The sequence below is a fragment of the Vigna unguiculata genome, chromosome 4, assembly GCF_004118075.2.
Source record: "Vigna unguiculata cultivar IT97K-499-35 chromosome 4, ASM411807v1, whole genome shotgun sequence".
Lineage (NCBI taxonomy): Eukaryota > Viridiplantae > Streptophyta > Magnoliopsida > Fabales > Fabaceae > Vigna > Vigna unguiculata.
Window position 1 is genome coordinate 23587141 of NC_040282.1, and position 16794 is coordinate 23603934.

General features: G+C 32.9%; 1 protein-coding gene across 1 annotated transcript; it reads right to left on the reverse strand.

The window, feature by feature from the left end:
- Positions 1-1671: 1671 nt before the first annotated feature.
- LOC114182083 (ultraviolet-B receptor UVR8-like) lies at positions 1672-15566 on the reverse strand. The gene is made up of 11 exons (XM_028068837.1): positions 15381-15566; positions 15140-15284; positions 14913-15035; positions 14720-14780; positions 13795-13913; positions 12452-12537; positions 11813-12014; positions 9602-9655; positions 3691-3804; positions 3356-3412; positions 1672-2026 (listed from the first exon to the last, which is right to left on the reverse strand). The coding sequence occupies exons 1-11, from the start codon at positions 15407-15409 to the stop codon at positions 1829-1831; spliced, it is 1188 nt and encodes a 395-aa protein (XP_027924638.1). The 5' UTR covers positions 15410-15566; the 3' UTR covers positions 1672-1828.
- Positions 15567-16794: the final 1228 nt, after the last annotated feature.

Here is a 16794-nt window from a genome sequence, read left to right on the forward strand (position 1 = left end):
TTAAACCCCTTGGGTTAAATGAACTTCAACCCACTTTAAAAAGAATTAAAATTTTCCCAGCCCAAATTTCGTGGACATTAATTGAATTTTTTTTTTTGTTGTGTAACTTCTTTATTTTACTTTTTAAGTAATCATTATTTTAATTTAAAATAATTACATTTTTATTTTTACTCTCTTTAAATTTAAATATTTTTTAAATTAAAATAACTATTTTACTATTTTAACCTTTTAAAAGTCACTATTCGTAAAATTAAATTAATTATTTAGAATAAAAGAAAAACGACACAGATCTACGTAGCGTTTCCACTAATAAATCGCATAAAGGTCTTACAATGAAGCTTCTACCACTTCTTCAAATAATAAGGTTTACCTCCAAATTTAAAAGACGGTGTTGCTTCCTATCACATTTCTTCATCCACCCCATCAAAAAAGTTACTGGAATCTTTTTTTTTTTTTTTTTTCTCTTTCCTTATCAAGGAGGAGTCACTACTGTCCGGAAAAGAATTTTCTGAACTGTTTTTGCATTCTGGAAATTAAATTTCAGAAGTGTTAGAATGCAGGAAGAAAAACACAAGAGAAAAGAAAAGAAAAGAATAATTATCTTCTTAACGTAAAAGTAATTCATTCCTCTCCTAATAATGTTATATTAAATTTTATTGCATTATTTTAGAATAACACATTAGTCAACGGTAAAACATTTTGTTTTGGTTTAATTACCCGTTTGTCTATGTTATGTTGAGTTCTTTCATTTATTTTAGGCTCAATTTATTTTTGATTTGTAAAAATTATTACAAAAATAGATACAATTTCATTTTTTCCGTTAAATTTATTAAAAACGGATTTAAAATTTTCATCAAATTTAATACTAAGATTATGTTAATCAAGACTAAATTAAGACTAAAATAATACTAAATAATACTAAATGAACTTGTCATTTTTTTAGAAAGTAGAAACCATTATTTTTTTTTAATATAACAGAAAAGTTACAGCATTAATACAATAACTTTAATTATTAATACTATTTGAACTTTGTAAAATATTAATGATTGGGTATGTGTTTGATCTTTAATAATTGTCATATATTTATTAAAGAAAAAAATCAATTTATATATAATTAATTATAACAAAATTACAAAAAAAAATAAATTTAAAAAACAAAAACACAAAATAAAAAAACCTTCCTTTAAATTTAAGTCCATATTAACAAAATTAAAAAATTTGTACTACAACTATAATTTTTTTTCTTATTATACTAAAAACAAAATATGTAATAATTGTTACTGTAAACAGATTATTTATCCATTAGTTTATTTAAAGGCTAGCTTCTGAGAAACCAACAAAAATAAGTTAGTTGATGTATTTAAAAGTTTTATTAAAAGATAACTTAATGTCTCTATTGCATTCAAAGGCAATGTTTTATATATATATATATATATATATATATATATATATATATATATATATATATATATATATATATATATATATATATATATATATATATCTTATGGCAATAGAAGATTTTAGGAAATACCATAAGAAAGTTTTAAAATAGTTATTACCAAAAGAAGATCATACCAAACTCAACACAACAGAGTTTCAAATGAGTGAGTGATTAGCCGCATCATCTACTTTTTCAGTTATCTTATGGCAATAAAAGATTTTAAGAAATGACACAAGAAAGTTTTAAAATAGTATATCTATTGAAGTTATTAGTAAAAGAAGAAGATCATACCAAACTGAACACAGCAGAGTTTGACATGAGTGAGTGATTAGCCTTATAATCTAGTGTTTCATTTTTGGTTTGTGTTTATGATTTATGAATGAGTTAAGATGATCTGTTATTCCATTGTACTATTGCCAAGGTATGTCTGCCACCACAGGCAACAAGTTTAGCTATCCAATGTCCCTCAGCTTCAGTGGCAGTGAGGTTGTGTGGAGGAGGAAGGTTTATAGGTACCTCCATTGGTTGACCAGTCGTCACTTTCCTACCATATCCAAGACGTCCATGGTCACCTCTACCAAACTGCAAACAGTTCAACCCAACAAATCATATACTTAAATCACTCTGTTTTTTCATTCATTCAAAATCTCCATTTTCTTAATGCACACTACCAAGAAAAAAGAAGAAAAGAGAAGGATCCAGATTCTCTACTGGATTTTTGGTACTATTTTCTACTGAGGATTGACAAAATACACTAGTATTCGTACTTTAACAATCTTTCTAATATATTTTAAAACATCAAAATTAATGTTCATTAATATATTTTGAAAGTATGGAAGAGAAACAATAAAAAAAAAAACTAGTAGAAAATCCAAATTCAAAGGTGAACAAGGGATTTGGACACTGAATTTCAAGTGTTTATATTTTCAGACATATGCATATCACAATACATCACTACTAACTACCTAACTAACATAAAGCACAAACTAAATTATCTACCACACATTTTAAGAATAGGTTGAATTGCAATGTTAAACCCTTTAGTTAGTCATAAGGGATTCCAATCCTCCTATTTTTCTTGTGATTATAGTCATTCCATTTTGGAAAATCACAACTTTTGGTTCAATCTTTAATCTTTAATTTTGCATACATTTTACTTCTTTTATTTTGGTCCAATTGAACATTAGATCTAACATGTTCAGTCAAAGTCCTAAACAAATACTTTAACTATTTCACTAATTAAAACCTGAAAATAAGACAAATAAGGGTAAAACGTGTTCAATCATTCTGAACTTTGTAAATTCAGTTTTCGTCTGTAAAAACTTCTGTCTATTTTTAATAATATTTAATTTTGAAATGCATCAATTTTAGTCCTTGGTGTTTTTAAACAACGTTAAATGAGAAAAATGGCTTAAATAGTGTTTCAAGAACCAAACACTATTTAAAAATAAATGGAGAAAAACCTGGCTTAGTTACCTTTAGTTCTATTATTTATTTATTCATTTATTTATTCTTGTTCAATTTAATCCCTTTATTAATAAAGAATTCAATCAAGTATCTAAATTTTAAATATATAACAGTGTAACTATTTAAGATTCAATCATGTCCCTCAATTTTTTAAAATAAAAAACAATAAGGCTCTTTCGTGTGTTGAAATTGATATATAGATTTTACAAATTGTTTATATGTGAATTATAAAATCTACAATATTTGCTTACTAAATATTTTAATGTTAATTGGATAAAAATTGATCACATTATTACGTTGTAAAAGATTGAAAAACTTGATTGAATATCTTATCAATAAGAAGACAAAATTGAATAATCAATATATTAAATCTGTTTTTGAAGGATTATATAATATGGCCAAATCATAGAAAAGAGAAACAAAGATGGCATAGAAAATACTTACAGAAAACATGCGGCCATCGCGGGTTAATGCCACTGAGTGGGTACCTCCACAGGATACCTGACAACAAATCAGTAATCTTCATATCAGAAAAATGATTATCCTGAAAAATGCCTCCCTTAGATTGTCATGATTAGTCAAGAACATGGAAGTCAGTTCATGTGATGTGAGAAGCTAAATTTACATCTTCAGAATTAAATAGTTTTGGATATTTCGGTTCTTCATTTTGCAGCATCAATGATGTCAACGTGAGAAAAAGGCTAGAAAGTGATTGTTTTCATTACTAAGCCATCACATTGATGCACTATATTTTATTAGTGTAGAAAGAAAAAGAGTACCTGCACAATATCTTCTCCAGCTAACAGTTGAACCTTCTGGGGTACCATTTTACTGCTCTTGTCACTATCACCAAACCCAAGCCTGCCATGTTCCCCCCTTCCCCAGCCATATACCTGAAATAATGTTAACGAAGATAAAATTAAAGCCAAATGACCACAAAAATATTAACAGAAACAAAAAAACCAGACAGATGGAAAGAGTGGTAGTATTAAGTATCAAATATCAACAAAGAAACAAAAAGACAACGGAAAGGTATGGCCCGTCTTACTCCTTTACTACATAGAAACCTATAACTCCATGGAGAATGATCACTTGCAACCAATGGGTTTGCGATCTGTAGGAAGAGGTACAAGGGACAGAGTTTCATTCTGTAAAGCTGCACACTTAGTTAAAGCTTGCTTAATAGACTTAGGTGTGGTATATGAGCAACAAGTAGACTGTGGTGAATGTGATGCATAACAAGGCCCAATGTGGAATGGGTTTGCATAAGACGAATATTATGGGAAAGTAAGGAGGAGGAGACAATTGACTCGAGGGACTAGAACTAGTCAGGCAGAAAAGCAAATGGGATTGCTGGTAACCCTATCTTCTATATCACAAAAGATTTGTGCTTAGGAATGGTGTTAATGGCCTGGTTTGCTTAAAGCTAACTTGACAAAGATCTAAACTAATCGATGAATGTCCTCTAGCTTCTTGTAAGGGGATGTGAGGACCCTCCCACTATTTGAATTGGAAAGAGTTGGGAAGCTCCTAGACTATGGGGAAGGCAAAAGCTACTTACTTTCAGCTTGCAACTAGGAATATGTCTTGTCTAGTCCTTTTGAGATCAGAGTGGAGAGCTTCAGGTAACATCTTTGGCCTAGAAGAAGCACTAGAGTAGGTAGCATGGGTCACAAAACTTCGATGTCTCGATTCAGCAATGAGGAAAGAAAGATTTTTGTCCCAAAAGAAAAGATGTAGCCTTTCCCTTTTGCATACTGCCTACCACAGAGGTACCTAACTCTTTCTATTGTCAGGCTTCCTGGTTAGGTAGGAATTGGCAACATAGCTCTTCTTTCAATGCTATGTGGATTGGGCACTTTTGCCCTAAATAAAGGAGCAGGAAAGTAGGCGCACGATGGTACTTTCATGAGGCAAACTGATTTTATAAGCTCTATCATGTTATTGAAGACAAGGATCAACATCCTTTGCCCTCAACTCAGAATCAAAGAAGGGTATCCAAAATGCTATAGAAACTTTATTTTCAGAGCACACCACAGGGATGCTTTGTGGACAGCCCCTTCAGTTGAAGGCCTATACCTCTCTAATTCCATGAAGAATACCTCTCTAATTCCACGAAGAAGAAAAGCATCAAGGGTAGTACAATGCAAAGAGGGAGGAAGAAGTAGGAACAATGATATGTGTGGAATGTTGAGATTGAGTAGGGTTAGAAAAAACTAAAGGAATGTTAGCAGGTATGCAAGAAAGGATGGGGTTAACAGAATGGGAACGTGAGCGAAATATTTCATTGCAAGTGAAGCCAGTTTCATTGAATATCACATCTTTGGATATATATATCTTGCCAATAGTAGATAAACATCTATCCTATAAGAAAGGTAGAGTAACTAATAAGCCATTATTTTTTCCTATTTTCTTACCTTTTTGTACCCATCTTGAGGAATGTTTAGTGATTAATTATCTATCTTTAGTGCATTTCTTTTATCGGGCTTCATTGGGCTAATAATTCGAATTTTAATTAATTTAGATTCAATTGGTCTAATTTTTGTTTCTTAGTTATTTTCAGGTTTTGTTGTGAAGCATTTTTGAGCTTGGACATTAAATTTAGGTTGAAGAGAAGAGTGCCACGTCAGTGCCACATCAACTTGCTTTTCCACATCGGTATTAGTAATGGGCCATCTCCTATTTGCCCAAAGCGTAAATTTTGTAATTTTGCAGCCCAGAGTGACGGTTTTGTAATTAGTGATGTCCAATAGGGTTTTAGGTTTTCAAAACCCTTTCCTCTCCATTTTGTATCTCTTTTACATTTTTGGAGACCATTGAGAGCCATTGAAGGCGGCCACTTTGTATTGACGTTTTTTTTGCATTTGGTTAGCGCTCGATTCACGTTTTTGCTCTCGTCTCTGCTCTACTTGATGTATCGCAACTTCTTGCAATACATTGAACCCTATTAAATTATAAGTTACTTGGAAAGATAATAAAAGTGAATGCTTTTATTTCCAACACTCCACAAACTCGAGAACAAATGTTTTCCATTCCCAACTAGCATATTATTCACCCAAAATTTGGAGTTCACAATCCTTCAAAAAGGATATGCAAGTTGACCTTGTGAAGGTACATATGGAGTACAAAACCACTATCTAATTGATAGAATGTATATCCACTTCAATGTGTTTGGTTTGATCATGCTGAATAGGCTTATGGGACATACTAATTGCTGATCACAACTGTGCTTCATAAGTTCATCCCAATTAATCTTCAAATCTTCTAAGATAATTTTCAGCCAAGGGAATCAACAAATCCTTGTGCTTCATAAGTCCATCCCAATTAATCTTCAAGTCTTCTAAGATAATTTTCAGCCAAGGGAATCAACAAATCCTTTATGACGTAGTTACATGATTTGAAGGAGTTGGATTAACCCCTTGGATGAAGGTTGATTTAAAAATGACAAACGATCTTCTTGTGTAAGCAAGATTCTCTCCACACCATGAATCATCCTGAAGTTTGGTGGGGGTATCATTGACAGATTCAATATTGTTTCTAGCTTAGGTTCCTAACCAAGATCACAAGAATTTAACTCAAGTGCAGGAAGGACAAGTGTTTAAAAATGATTTTCCTTATCTTCCTAAAGACTCTCTCCATAAAGAAAACGTTTAAGTGAAATAATTTTTATCCTCATGGAAGTCATATCCTAGGCCCCAATTTCTTGGAAGGAGGATATAAGCACTTTGTATTGTACCCTTTCACAACCACAATAGACTACCCCACAAAAAGAGATATCATCACAACTAGCAAGACCACACCAGCTCCAAGTTACACTTTATTATCAACTATTTTCTTCTTTTTCCTTCTGCACCAAAACCTTTTACTGAACTCTTAAAAGTAACTTTGTTTCTTTCTGTCCTTTGATGTTTTTTCTTTTCCAATATTTCTCTTATCTCTTTGGCTAAGTCATGGCTTATAATAAAAAGAGCATCACAAGTATGCCTCCCTTGACTGCACCACTTTTAGTATATATATAACTGAGAAAACATTTATTCTTAATGAGTGATAAATTACAGTTTTCTATTACAATAGATGTATTTATACAAGACTTAGTCTAACAAACTAACTTTCACAACAAGATTCTGAATATAATATAATGAACCTATGTCAACTCTAGACAGTTGTTAGGTGAGAGTTCCGCAAGTGTAAACTTATACAGAGTAATATAATCACGATTAGCAAATTGCTTCAGTTCCGAATTGGATTTATCGAATTCAATATTTATATTTTAAAATAATGGCAAAACCTTAAAGAGATAAGATATTACTCGAATAAAAATTGAAAGACATGTAGAAAATAATAACATTGTATCCTCTTTCAATATGTTACTGTAACTTATCCTAATATTTCATAAAAAAAGGTAATATATTTAACATCTCAAAAGTAAATAATTACTAAAGAAAATGAGAATAACAAAACTTTAAATTATGACTATTAGAGAAAAAACACAACATTATCTACCTATTTATTGATCACAGTCAAATCCCACGTTGACACACAGTTACACATGGTATTTCTATAAAAAAGCCCCTCCTCCTTGGTCTCCACGACATTCTTCCTCTCATCCGTTTTCACTATAGGCAGTAATTGCCGGTCAAAAAAAAAAAACAACGCTAGAGTAATTGATATGAAATAATGATTATATCATTATAGCACCAAGTAAGATTAAGAAGAGTGGTAGGAGGTGCATTATTAAGGAAAGAATAGAAGGTCATGTGAGGCATATGCAATCAAGGTCAAAGATCCCAACAAGAGGAATTGTGTGTGGGTTGGCACCTTTGACTCTACCCTGGACTATTCCTGGGCTTACAATAGTGCTCCCATCAAGCTTCATGGCTCTCAAAGCCAAAAGCAACTTGTTTATCCCTAATAACCTTAATTTTGTGGTCATGCAAACCCCTACGATCAACTCCTCAACAACATTTCTTGCTCAATGAGTCCGTGCTGATGCCACATTGATCCGTCCTTTGTGGCAAAGAGTGAGATTAAGAAAAGTAGCAAGGATATGCATTATTATAGAGTAGAGAAAGAACTAAATAACTAAATGATTTATCATAAACATAAAATATATTTCTTAAATAATGTTATGGATGGTTTGGATATCTGTCCATAAAAATATTGTTAATGGACAGATTGGATGGTTTTTAACCTTTTATTATATGATCATGAGTAGAATAAATGTTTTAAAAGCATGTTTGTATCCCTACTCTCTATACTCAATAACACACCTACTCACCATTATTCTTAGCCTCATTCAGTGCCAATGAGGATGAACCGAAGTGGCTTCATTGTTGACTTGAGCATGTAACATGACTGCAAAGGCATGTGCATGGGAGGGAGTGTTGCTGTTGAGCAGGTAAGAGTGGTAAGGGTTTGCCATACGACATTGTTAATGTGGTTATTAAAGTTATCAAGGATAGAGAAGTTGGTTTTGACCTTGTGACATAGGCCTTGGCAATTTCCATGGTTAAGTTAAAGGTGTTGAGACACACGCACCACCTACTTGGGATCTCTTATCTAGGCAAATGTGTGTACCACCTACTTGGGATCTCTTATCAAGGCAATGTGTGTACCACATATCCTTCTGCATAGTCCTCGATAATGCACCTCCTTGTCACTTTTCTTAATCTCACTTCGTGACATATTGAAGCCACATTAACGACTAAAAGCAGGATGAAAAGAAGAATGAAGTGAACGTTGAAAAGGAGGAACTTCTTATAGAAACATGATGACATGCATAACTACGAATAAACAAGGAATTTGATTGTAATAGATAAATAAATAGATAATGATGCATATTTCTCCTTGGTCGTGCCATTGGTATCCTCCCTCCAATCCACCAAATTGAAGGATAACTATAGCTGCACCAAAGAGACCGAAAATAAACAACATTATTTAAAACTTCCCCTATTCACATTTCTTTAGAAATTTATTCACTTTTGAGATGTATTTTTTATTCTTTAACGAAATATATAATAATAATTTGTAGCAACATATCTAAAGAGGATATAATGTTTTTTTGAATGATTATTCTTGGCCCTTATAATTACCAATTTTTATGACTAATTTTATAAGAATATTGAACTGCATAGATCCAATTCCATAACGAACCAATTCATTCAAAATTGGATTACTTTGGTTCAGAGAGGGAGTAAAGCCTATTTTGTAGGCTTAAGCCTATATCATTTTGCAAGATCATATCATAGTATAACCTAGATCCATTAAAAGGGTCACTCACCATATTACTCGAACCAAGTCCAATAGTGCTGAATGTGAAAGGGTGTATCGGGAAAAACTCAAGTCCCACAACGAATAGAGATTGTGGGAAAAAAGTATATATAAGTGATAACAATTCTTACCTTACATGTTGGTTTAGTAAGGTTAAGTTAGGCCTAAACTACTTTGTAAGAGCATAGATCATCTACATTGCTTCTATTACAAAAAAGTATAACAGCTTACTTTATTGCAAAAGCTATTTTCAAAAACAATAATTTGTATACGGTTTTCTACTATAGACATCTATTTTCAAAAGAAACAGAAAACTAAAAAATTTAAACATATGAAGTTAAATGTAGAGTTCAAAGATTTTAATGGTATATCTTCAAATTAAAATTTAAAACCAATAGATTCTACACAAAAAAAGAGTACCTCTCCTTCATCAGTCAATGCAGTAGAATGCCATCCACCAGCTGCAATATCAACCTAAAGTTCCAAACAGATTTAATAAAAGAAATTAGATATTTAAACTATAATCAAAGAGTTAAAGTTTGTAGGGTACAGATACATAACAATCTTCAACTCCTATCGCACACCCAAATATAACCCCAAGAGAAAGAATGCCACTGGAAGCAAGGAGCTATACCAGCAAGTTGGTAAAATGGAAATAAATGAAAATTAAAGGTGCTTGGTAGAAAAAAAAATAGAGAAGATACGAGTAAAGAGATAGAGAGATGAGTAGAGATAGTGAGAAATAGTATATTAGATCCCACCAATTTTAAATTATTTTTCCTCTTTCTCTTTCCCACCAAACTTCTTATACTGATTCTATATTCATCTTATTAATTTCATTAATACCAAACAAAGGCTAAGCATTTACAATATATCTAGCATTCTACCTCAATGCATAAACTTAGTATTTGCTTGTGCACCAAAACAGCTCACAATCACACACGCGTGCAAGTGCAGACACACACACACACACAAGTTGTAACACTGATATATGCCTCTGTGTTCTATAGCATACATCTGATTCTGAATCACACAAGTTTATAAAGATGGAATATCAGATATCACCCAATAATTTGTCCCATTAATTATCTATTTGATTTGGGATAAAGATTTATTTTCATTTCCTATGTCCATGAATCATAACAAAAAAGATCTTGTTTTCACTTTATTTCTTGTTTTAAACATGTGGCCTATAGGTAATGGTGAAAATATTCTTTTGTTTTCACTATTATACAAAATCTTTAAAATAAAAAATATGAAATGTGATTTTTTTATAATTATTTGTGAAAACAAAAAATCTTTTAAAATCTCAATCCAAACATAGCATAATGTACATTATATTGTTGTCAGTTTGCTGACATGCAACTAGATACAGACTGAGGAAATAAATTTAACACCACAACTCATTAGAAGGATAAATTTACATTATTAATGTTAGATATATTAGATATCTTAGATATCTTATCTTTATCTTCTATCTTTAGTTTCTTGTTATTATTCTTTATCTTGTATATTGGGCTTAGCCGATGTTTTCTTTACAATAAATACATTACCCTATGTGTAGTTTTACACAAGGGAGATTAATCCCAAACCTATTTTCACTCTATTTAATAATTGAGTATAAATTATCACACACATTTTAAAACTACAAGGAAAATTAGGCAAGCCTAGCCCCATGGTTGTTCTATAACTTATATTTCATCTTTGCCGATGGTAGCTTAAGAAACACTACAAAAGGTATGACAGAATGATCCTTTCGTTAACCATTGTGAAACAAACTTGACAAAGGAAAAGGGAAAACAAAAGGGGCACAACAGGTAATAAAATATGCACATAGTTATATGTTGTCAAACTCAAGGATAATAGAAGGATTGGAAAGGGAGATAAAAGATCCTCAAACTTGACTTGTAAGAGTTACGAGGATATGAAAAACTATATTTACAGACCTGTGCATGCATTAAAAAAAATATAGACAGCTAAAATAGATTCCCATGTCATAAATTACTCATAATAACTAATAAATGGCAGTAAGAACAGAAGAAGATAAGAAGATATTACGAAGAAAAATTATAGAATAGAACATAGTTGAAGATGAAGGCAACAATTGATGATGATGAAGACAGCACTGACGGCGTTGATGAGAGAATCGGAGATGGTGACGTGAACCTTGTCGATGGTGAAGCAAGCATGACAACAACATAATTTTTGAAATTGGGTCATCACAACCCCCACCTAAAGAATCCCAACACATGAGTTGGATAACTCAAACCCTAGGGTGCACCAACAGCTCGACATGATGCATGACCCGCTGGGCAATAGTTACTCATTTTCATCACCATGGGCAATAGTTACTAATTACTTCTCAACAATAAAATATATTAAATGAAGCGCACACAGCTTTCTATGAACAAAAACTCCAGATAGTTGGGGCATCACAAAAATTCAACCCATTGTGTCACCTGCTACTAGCTATAAAATTTAAGAGTGAGTTCCAACATCTTGAAATGTCATATTCTTGGTTTATGCAGAAATATGCATCAGTTTGTACACATACCAAAATATATTATTTATTCTGTCTGCTGACTCACAAGCTGAAATTAACAAGGTGAATTCAGAGAATGATATACATACCAGAGTAAGATCAGAAAGTCCTTGGACAGGAATGGGTTGTGATCTTGGCTGAGTATCTCCAGTTCCAAGTTGTCCATATTCATTATTTCCCCATGCCCATAAAGTTCCATCCTCTTGAAGAGCCAAATTATGAAATGCTCCAACAGCAATGAGCCTTACACTTTCAAGACCTTGAACCCGAACAGGAACTGAAATCTGTTTTCTGTAAGATAAAGCAAAAACAATTGTAAGTCAGCAAATGTAGAAACTGTTTAGTTACTAGAAATGCAGAAAAACATCTGAATAAGTAAATTAAGTTCATATTAAGATAATAGGAGCATAGTATTATAAAGAGAACCAAAGGAAAACACTTGATAAAGATAGAAAAAATTTGGGTAGAAGAAAAAGTGCCAATTTTTTTTGTGGATAAGTGCCATCTTTGCTACAATTTGAAGCATTTGTTTGGAGCAGAATTCTAGTTTTGGAAGCTTCTTTGGCATGTCACTTGACTTGGTTTTAAGATGAAATATGACAATTTTAACCTTTTTCATGGTTGTTTTCTGTTTTGCTTTTTGAATAAGACTCTTTATCTTCCTTTTTCTATGCAGTTCATTCCCTTCATCTCAACAAATTCATTTTCTATTCTAAAATGAAAATTACATGTCACCAGGAGGCCATGGCTGACCCCATGTCCAAACATGGCCTTCACGTGTAAGTACCACTGAGTGAGTTCCTCCTGCAGCAACCTGCACCCCAATGAATTACAAAAACATTAAACAAATCAAAACCCATGCCATCTAATTTGCAAATGATGCATTTGTTACAATAGAAATGTGGAAATACAAACTCAAACACTAAGAAAGCATTTAGTGCACAATTACTTTATAGAAAAGAATCAAATTAAATGTATTAAGCAAGACTACGGGGGTTAAGGTCATGATAAGAATTATAATCAAACGTCATTCAGATTCATAACATTAATAACAAATTAAAATGAACAATTAAAACTTTCTGGAGCTATAAATGATTCTTTCCTTGTCGCATCATCATCAAAAAGTCAAGGTGATAGAATTACTCTTGTTAAGGGCAAAGCACATATCACAAATTTAACTTTAAAAATTACTGGGATTAATCATTTAAAATAAAATTTAAGAATTGGTCAACTAAAACAATTATAGGTTTACCAGTGTATTGCTTACTGGAACATAGACCATTTTAGTTTGAACATGTCTGACAGGGCCTTGCATGGATCAAGAAATTCTCGAGTTTAGAAGGAAATGATTTCCTTTTTCTCTTATTATATCTCATAACATACATCCGATATGTATATAAAGATTTGTTGGATAGTTTTAGAAATAAGATCAAAGTATTCTAGGGAACAAATCCCTGAGATTGCAGGATTGTTATGCTTGTGATAAAAACATGATACAGCAAATATACAAAATTAAAACAATAGGAATACTATCTGAAACTTTCTAAAATATATTTTGACAGAAACAAAAGAAAATTTCAGATGTATCCTTTGCTTTCCAACATATCAGAAGCTGTAACTTGATCTTCAGTTAAAAAATATGTATAAATACAGTATTTTTTTCTTTCTCTGTGGTAAGGTTAACTAGTAAGCATTGAGCAAAAGCAACTTAAACATCTGGAAACTAAATCATTGGCATGTCTGATATTCTACTAAGGTTCCATGGGAATTGTACAATAATAACAAGGTTCCATGGGAATTGTACAAAAATAACAACAAAATAACAAGGACTAAAAGCTACCATATCGCTCCGTCAAAGACAAAATATTGACAGTGTCACGCGCATCCACTTTTCAGGAGTTCAAAAGGATGATGAAAGGTAAACTTTTATAGGGATTATAGTGGCATAAAAAATAATGAATTGAAGGAAATAAATGCACATCTAACATTAAAGATTGGCACAGAAACAAAAGCAGAGGCAAATAATTTATGCTCCACCATAGCATGCAAGGTATTGGAATACATAAATTACCTGTCGAACAACGAGCTTAGGAGCACAGCGTTGAGGGATGTCTATATCTCTCCTTAATGGTCTGCCAGTATCATCCTTGCGCTCAGGTTCTTCACCACACTGCCCATATTCATTTCCACCTGAAAACAATTATGCTAGTAGCTCTTAGAAGTTTTATAATATATACATCAATGAAACTACATCAACAATCTTTCAGAATTTTGGAGAGCTAAAAGGGAAAAAGAATATGGCCTTCCACCCAACTATGAAGTATGTAGTACATGTACACAATTGGTGTAAGTATGCAGTTTGTCACTTTGTACGTGATTATTACGGAACTTTCTCTAAAAAGAATCTGGTACCCAGTAAGTCAGTAACTACATTATGACACGGTTATTTTGTCCAGATAGTCATTGAACTAATAAATGGATGGAACGGTATAGATTTAAAAAGTAATGAAAGGAAGACATATGGCAATCTAAGTGGAAAACGAGAAGACATTTTGGTGTGTGTTTGGATGAGCATTGGAAAAATTAATTTTGAAGTGATGTGATTTTAGTTTGGATGACTTTATAATTACAAGTTAATATTAAAACTAAGTATAAAATTTCTATCAAACACAAATCCTATTTAAATTTGCATTGATTCAGAATCAATTCATCATGAGATTAAACATGAAAAGACTTAATGTGATCCTAGAAAATCTAACATGAAACTAAACGCACAATTAGTATGCTTAATGGAGTTGCCACTTTGGACAATGCTAATTCTACTGATCAAAAAATAATAAGAATAATAATAGTAGTAGTAACAGTAATAATAATGATAATAAAAAAATGATGATGATAATGAAGATGATCATGATAAAAATAATAATAACAACAACGTGATGGATGGAAGCAAAAAGGATTTATGGTGTGGAGTGAAATGAATAATAGAATAATACCCCAGGCATAAGCTCTGCCCTGATCATCAACAGCCAAACAGTGCCACCCCCCAATAGCCGCCTAACAACCACAAGTTATTCACTATCAATATTCACAAAATAAGTACACCATCAAAAAGAACAGCAAGGGTATAAAAAAGAATGATAATCATAAATTGAAGAGAAGAGAATGAACGAATGGATGGATGTATACCTGGACAATCTTAACACTGGAAAGAGCCTTCACCTGGCTGGGAATGTTCTCAATCTTGTTCTCAGACTTACTCTCAGCTGGATGCCCAAGTGTGCTCCTTTGGTTCCAACCCCAAGTGAACAACTACTCACCCAAGTAACCACCACCCCACCAAAAAAGACGAGATTTTAAACGATACCCACGATTTATAAGAACGAAAAGAGAAAGATAGAGAGAGAGTAAGATACCTTGCCGTCCTCACCGATGGCGAGGGAATTTCTGCTGCCGGCGACGACGGAGCGGAAACGGTGAGGTTGGAGAGCTTCGACGAGACAGACCCATTCTTTCTCTTCGTTGTTGCCGATTCCTAGTTGACCATCTTCACCAGAGCCCCTAATGAAAAAAAAAAAAAAAATCGATCACACACGCTACTTTGAAGGAGAGAAGAAAAAGAAAGAGGAAGTGGTGAGAGAAAGAGACAGAACAAACCATGCAATAATACATGAATGGGAATCCATGAAGGTTGGAGCAGAGTGAGAGAGAGAGTGTAGAGAGAGTGCCGAATAAAAAGAAGATTATCACAAACACTTTGCGTGCGTGGAGCTTACGAGTTAGTGTTTCTGAACACTTTTTTAAAATGCAATCACTCAACTAAATCCATTATCGAACACGAATAAGAAAACCATTAATTTATTCTCACGAATCTAACTTTTATTAAACTAAAGGAATCATGTAAGCAATGTTCTAAACGTAAAAATATTTTTGAATTTGTACCTCCCCTATGTCCGAGTACAAAATAATAAATAAATATAATTATAACAAATATTTTAACAATATCTCACAATTAGTCATAAATATAAATATTAGTACAAAATGTCGTGAATCCTTTAATTTTGACAATTGGCAAACATATGTGGAAATAATATATCAAATAGCAATATCAATTAACTTGATTTTGATTAGAGAATCAATCACCCGTTTATATTTTGGATCCATCTCTACTAAATAATATGATGCACTTTTAATGCAAGTATCTATTTTAATATGATATATTCTCTTTAACTTAGTTGTATACATGGTGTTTTCATCGATCGTCGAAAAGATTTTATGCAAATAATTTTTCTCCGATTCCAGTCAGAAATCAATATTAAGACTCCTGTACATCATATTAGAGTAATTTTGAATACTGGTTGGATTGGATCGAATTTGGATCCGATCTAACCAATTCAATATAACCCAAATTTAATATTTTAAGATTTATATTTGTTTCGGGGTAGGGACCAAGAGCCTACTGAAAGAACTCCTTCACTTCGTGATACCTTCCTCCTCTCCAATGACTTCAGCCAAATCCACTCCTTAGCTCGATCGGTGGGGATGACGATCGGGGTACCTGTCTAAAATACTCCGATGCTTAAGTCAGAAGGGACCGATCGGTGTGTCAGATTATCCGTTGTAATAAATGCGCAATTAAGATTCTTATCAACTTACCTTTGGGTCCTATTTATAGCTTTTGGCATGGGCCTGTAATTAGGGTTTCCTAATCACGGCCCAATGATCCCTTAGTGACGATTATTGACTCGTTTAACCGATAATCGTTGGCTTAAGTTATATGACCGTGCGACCGATGGTCGCTTGGCTGGGTTAAATGACGATGTTTTCGACAAGCTAGTAATGTGTTTTACCGATCGACCGTCCTGTGTTTTTATGAGGTCCGTCGTTGTTGTTTTACCGGTGAACCGATGGACTCTAGAGGTCAGAGGGTCCATCCTTGCTGTTGTATCGATGGACCGATGGACCCTTGAGATAAGAAGGTCCACCGCTACTGTTCTACCGATGAACCGATGGACTCTAGAGGTCAGAGGGTCCATCGTTGCTGTTGTACCGATGGACCGATGGACCCTTG

Excerpts from the sequence above, each read along its gene's own strand:
- LOC114182083 (XM_028068837.1), bottom strand. The coding sequence starts at position 15,409 with ATGGATTCCCATTCATGTATTATTGCATG. Across the intron at positions 3,413-3,690 it reads CTGGAGAAGATATTGTGCAG|GTATCCTGTGGAGGTACCCA; the intron begins GTACTCTTTTTC and ends ATTTGTTGTCAG. Across the intron at positions 2,027-3,355 it reads GCGATGGCCGCATGTTTTCT|TTTGGTAGAGGTGACCATGG; the intron begins GTAAGTATTTTC and ends AACTGTTTGCAG.